At 37.0% G+C, this 6,000-nt stretch overlaps 1 protein-coding gene across 4 annotated transcripts in view; it reads left to right on the top strand.

The window, feature by feature from the left end:
• Positions 1-390: 390 nt before the first annotated feature.
• The window catches only part of LOC124798425 (carboxypeptidase Q-like), a 77,380-nt gene continuing 71,770 nt past the window's right edge, over positions 391-6,000 (top strand). For all 4 annotated transcript variants that reach the window (XM_047261852.1, XM_047261835.1, XM_047261861.1 and 1 more), the window contains exons 1-2: positions 391-1,126; positions 3,686-3,836. In XM_047261852.1, the coding sequence (XP_047117808.1) occupies positions 687-1,126; positions 3,686-3,836 (591 nt within the window). In that variant the 5' untranslated portion in view covers positions 391-686. The remainder of the gene's footprint in view (positions 1,127-3,685; positions 3,837-6,000) is intronic.

Below are 6,000 nucleotides of genomic sequence, written 5' to 3'. Positions count from 1 at the left end.
CAGTGGTTTTGCACAGTGTAGATGTAGATGCAGATTTATTGGAGTCGAGCGCGTAGCTCTGAATTGTAGACTGTCTAATTTAGCAAGGAGTACTTGTACACATGCTTCGTAAATTTCAAAGGTACAGACAATTTTTCCATTTACGGGTACAACATTAACATAATATTCAAGAGGAAAGAACAGAAATTACGCTGTTTCTTATAATGTTTCCTTTATCTGCAATATTCGCAACATCTGGTGACAAAGGAGATTGTTTATTGTGCAGACTGTTTAAGATTTTAAAGCAAACAGGTGATTATTAGTATTCTGAATTTCAGGTTTTCAATCCTGTTTCTCGTTTCATTTCACTTATCGATATTACTAAAAAAACTCGAGTGCCGCGGGTCTGCGACGCTTGTGATTGGGCCAGTATGTTCCAAATTCGGACGCGGGAATATTAAGCTGTGTTTCAGCGCTTGTGCGTAGATAACGAGGAGACACTGAATGAGATTACGCGTAATATTTGACAGTGCTTCGGTATACGTAGATAAAACTACCAGCATAGTACGATGACATCCATTGACTAAAGACGGAAGTGTTTTTCCGCTGCGTGATTGTACATAACCCCACAATTTGTTTAAAGTATCGAAAGTTTAGGGGTCAGATACTATCATGGACTAACTTAATATTAGTCTCAGGGTGTTTGCATGGGCGCTGTTCATATAATCATGTCTCCGCCGCGTAACCGATTTAGTCCGAAGCACGTACTGGTGGTAGACGTTACGCGCAAGATGATGATGTATATTTTATTTTCCTTCATTATTGCATTTTCTTGCGCTGTCGACTGTTCAGTGCTAGATAATGAAGTGCATGATACCAACGACGTAAAATGTGCTGTCCCAGAAACACTACGACAGGAGATAAAGAATTATGAACCTGTTGTGAATAAAATAATTGATAGTATCGTGTATGGAAGATTTCGGGGTAGAACGTGGAGAACACTGGCGTATTTCGTTGACAAATTTGGAAGTAGAATAGCGGGTTCTGAAAATCTAGAAAATGCAATTGACTTCATGCTGAACCAGTCCTCACAATTTGGTTTAGAAAATGTACATGGTGAAGAAGCTGTTGTTCCTCACTGGGTCAGGTGAGTACAGAAGTACTACCTAAAGTTACAGTATATACAATGTGTTTTAGATCCTTTTTTATGAGTTACCTCTATGATTTTTTTTTTTTTGTATTACTTTAACCAGTATATACTGTTCTATACTACAGTGCTAGAAAACAAGGAAGTGTTAGCACAGTGGACCAAGCTTGAATGTTTCGTCACACAGTTTGTAATAGATAAATGTACCGTAGAAGAATTTCTATATTTGTATTGTGTAAAAAGTAGTGAGTAGCAATTGCTAACTCAATCTGTATAGCTTGTTTTCATTTGGGGGAAAAATAATTTATGGTGATGTATAGAGTACAAATAGATGTACACATTAATTTGCAATATGAATGTAAAATGACTTGTTCCACGTCATGACGATTTATCGTGCAAAATGTTCCATGGAACATGAAAGTAACTAACTAAACAATATGTTGTATATGTTTTGAGTAGCCTTGCTTCTGTGTGATACTTGTACTGGTACTGTGTATGGTGTATTTATTTCCTGTCAGCAATTTTTGCAGTGGGAAGAACTGAATAATTCCAAAAGCTACAGAATAATTTAGTGTCATTTTATGTATGTGTTGGTCGACCGAGTCCAGTTTTTAGCATTTAGTGCGCATTAGTCTTCTTCTTTCTCACAAGTGTTTATACTGTGCAGTGTCCAGTTTTTTTGTTAAGTTAGTACGTTATTTAACTGAAGTCAGTGTGCTGAAGGAAACAAATGTAAAATAGAGGAAATAGTTGTGAACTGGGTAGAGTTTTAAACTGGTGATTATTTTCAGATAACAGGCATTTCAGATTATATCATAATCTCCGTTTACTCAAGTAGAAAGTTTTTGGCACTTACAGTAGAATATTTATTTATTTTTCCTTAGGTTGTTTTACATGATATCAGACATAACAGTTTATAATAGGCAGGGTATAATGTTACTCTGGACTCACTAGAGTTATGCATCTTTTCACACACACACATTATGTGGTTAAATATTCAGGTAAGTGATTCATCAACACAGGTGTTAATTCCTTGTGTTGGATGTATTCTAACTTATTTCACATGATGTCTAGTGCTATTTCAATATTGTTTGCTAACAAGCACAACATTCAAATACCCAGTAAAGAAAAACACACATAGCAAATGTTATATTATAACTACATGAGATAAGTTTGCACTCTCTTGCTAAGTTTTAATGTAGTCCCACATATTTACTGGTCAGTCCTTAAGTTCGTGTTTAATTGCTGTGATATCTATGAAGGTACAGCTTATGCATGATAACTTGGTGTTTTTACTGGTGCTACCAAAAGTGAAGGAAGCTGGCACTAGTTAAAGGATTTTCATATATATCAGAGCCCTGCCAACGTTAAGCTGCCCCTAGTATTATTGTACATATTGTTAGGATAATGGTGCCAGTACTGCACAAAACAGCTGATGCTGTTTTTATCTCACCAGTCTTTTCCCTTCGGCATTCCCAATGCGGGGTAAGGTGGTACTCCTGCCATTCCTGACATCCACCGCACAAATTGTCAATTTGTTGTCGACATGCTGTAGTCATGTAACTGTTTTGTTTTTTCTTTAAGTAATGACAGTACTTTAATACTCTTCATGCATTCTGGGAGCTAACTGTAAAAAAATTCACTGTTCTTGTACAGGGACCTTGTTATACAGCAGATGTATGAGACCGTAGCATATCTGTAGTAATGAGTCTCCATTTACTGTGTTAGATGTATAGGAATAAGTTCAAGCTAATTTTTGGACATCTATTATCTACATGAGTTTCCCAAGACAAGCACTTTTGTACCACCACACCAAGAACTTCTAACTACTTGTCTCATGTATATATGTGTTCCCGAGTGTAAGACTGGTTATGTATAGCTCTGAAAACTGCAACTAAGAGGGAAATATTTGAAAAATACTGTTCAATTTTTAATTGTATATAACATTGGCTAACACACAGTCCAAATTATAAAATTGCATCTCTACAATATAAGGTAAAGGTAGATTGCTACTTGCTGTAAAGATGACACATTAAGTTGCAGACAGGCACAACAAAAAGATGCTAATACATTAGCTTTCGCCCAAAGCCTTCATCAGATAAGGAAACACACACACACACACACACACACACACACACACACACACACACACACACACACACACACACATTCATTCATACAAGCAAACACACCTCTCACATGCATGGTCACCATCTCCAGCAGCTCAGATCAATATATATAAACCTAGGTTTACTCCACGTTGTTCGATATACTTTGTTGCATCTGCACACATGAAGTGAGTAAACACAAAAAATGGCTTTTTTGCTTTACTTGTTCTTCTTCTGAACTGTTATACAAATCAAATATCAAGTTTATAGTGCATCTGAAAGTGAACCAGATGTTTAATTGCATGGCCTGAAAGTGTTGAGAAAATCACTATAAACTTTTGTATCATTAAAAAGATATCTAACAGTTTTTTATATTACACTGAAGAGTTAGTTTTTTCAATCCTGTCCCCAGTTATTTTTGAATTTCTGAAGTGTGTGTCGTGTTCAATAGGGGCAATGAATCTGCTGTCTTGGTATCTCCAAGAACTCAGAAACTGCCTATGCTCGGTCTTGGTTCAAGTGTTGGGACACCACCAGAAGGAATTAAAGCAGAGGTTCTTGTTGTGACAAGTTTTGATGAGCTTCAAGAGAAAGCTGCTCTGGTAAGTACCATATATCTTAATTTTTTTAAATTTATCCCAGTGCAGATATTCATGAAACACTTCTGTATGATTTTATTCAAATAAATGTAGGGTGTGAAGTACTGTCTGGTGGAAGCTTCAATGCATGTCAGTATCTAAAGGTACTTTAGTTCCTTTGCAAGTATCTTAAGTCTCTGATGTGGTATCACATTTGAAGAAAATTATCAGTTCCATCCTTTCCTGCTGGGGTTGGCTCATCTGAGTGTTTAAGACTCAGAGCAACGCTTATGCTATGGACTTTGTTGGCTCTAGGCTTCTTATTTAAGACATTTAATGGTAAGAACTAAATCACTTGTGAAAGAATCTGTGTCATACTGCAGATGATATGCTACTGTTGTCCTGTTTTCTGCATAATTGAACTGTTATTTAGTATGAACAGACATAGAAAAAGTATCTAAAGTTGTGATGCATAATACCCTGTCACATAAAAAGCTCTACAACTTCTTCGTCTTAAAAGCAATTTGAATTCTTTTAGCACCCATACCTCAGGACTTTACTGAGGGAAACCTGCCATACAGCCTACACTTGTTTGTACCACTCACTAGGCATACTTTATGCTAATAACTCTTGCCATTGTTTGATTTCTGCCAGTTTTACTTCGTATCCTATCTTTTTGCCGCGATATTTATTTTCCGTGAATTACATTGTGAGTAATGAATTATATTCTGAAGAAAAGAGGATATGATGAATAGTATCGGGGCTATGGAATGAAGTGAGATACATACAAGTACTTTTTTATGAGTGCAGTATGCCAAAATGACTTGGTTATATATGTTTTAAGGATCTTCGTAGGGGTGTGGTTCAATGACAGTGGATACGGCCTACCAAAGTTCTTTAATTCACTCTTCAAACCTTTTATGTTTTTCACATGACATTTGATATGCGTGGGTAGTTTATCAAATACATGTGCATAGATTTACTCTGTTGATTCAAAACTCAACTGATTTGGTCTCAGGCCTTGCAGGTTCATTTTCAAAGGGCAGTTGCACACTGCACTGAGGTGACAAAAGTCATGGTAGCAATATGCACATACACAGATGATGGTAGTATCTCGTATATGAGGCACATCAAACTTGAATACATGAAACATTAATTCACTTTATTACATAAATGAGTAAAAGATTTACTTAACTTTGACACAGTTCTTTGCTACAGTATTGCTTTATAATTTACAACTGTATTTGACTATGAAAGCATCACTTGATGGACTAAGTAACATACTGTCTTGAGGTACAGTGTTCAACATTTACAACAGTACAAGTTCATCTGAAACTTTCGCAATGTGTTGGTCTTAGACTATGATGTTGATCAGCGTAGCTGAGGTAATGAAGGGGGCTGAGGGTGCCGCTATACTCAGAGGGAGGGCATGTATTTTGGGGTGGAGGGAGGTCTCCCACTGATTGTAGTGTATTGCAGCAAGCCCTTGCTAATGTCTGTGATATCGATCCGCGTTGCCAACTTTGGTGTTGCACTGTGATTTCCGGACAATACCACAGGCAGCTTCTGTAGTATCTTTATTGTAGGCTTCCGCTCTGCCCTATGGCTTTTTTTTTCCTTTTCCGCTGTTGTTTTCCATATTTCCCCACCAGAAGTCCCGTGTTCAGGGTAATATGGCTTACTGGTACTCTGTCTTCCCTTGTCCTGTCTTCTTGACTGTCTTGTTAAGTTGAACTCTCGGTGACATTCATACTTCTCTCCAACCTCTTGCTCTCTATTGTTGTGCTCACTAGTGGGCCCATAAAATCCCTTTCTTACTATATTGTTATAAGAAGCTTCACAAACCACGAAAACTCTTTGCTGCTGATATCACACTGTTTTACCTAGTAGTTCTGTCTTAGATTAAGTTTATAAACAATAACAACGATTTCTAAGAAAAAAAATCAGAGAAAATAACCGCTAGTAGTGAACATGAGAACAGATACAACAGAAAACAATCAACTGGTAAAACACAAGAGCTGAGTTGTCAGACAAAAAAATGTTAATTAGTACCAAGATTGGTGTTCCCAGTTCCTCACTTACAGGATTTTCATATCTTCTCTGATTGTTGACAGAGACATGTAGTCTAGGTAGTCAGAACCTCTTAACTCTTGAATGTGTTCCATACACACTTGGTGGACTTTCCTCT

The sequence above is a fragment of the Schistocerca piceifrons genome, chromosome 1 (genome assembly GCF_021461385.2).
Source record: "Schistocerca piceifrons isolate TAMUIC-IGC-003096 chromosome 1, iqSchPice1.1, whole genome shotgun sequence".
NCBI lineage: Eukaryota > Metazoa > Arthropoda > Insecta > Orthoptera > Acrididae > Schistocerca > Schistocerca piceifrons.
The sequence above is the reverse complement of the archived record's forward strand: the minus strand, read 5'-3'. Positions and strand labels throughout refer to the sequence as shown.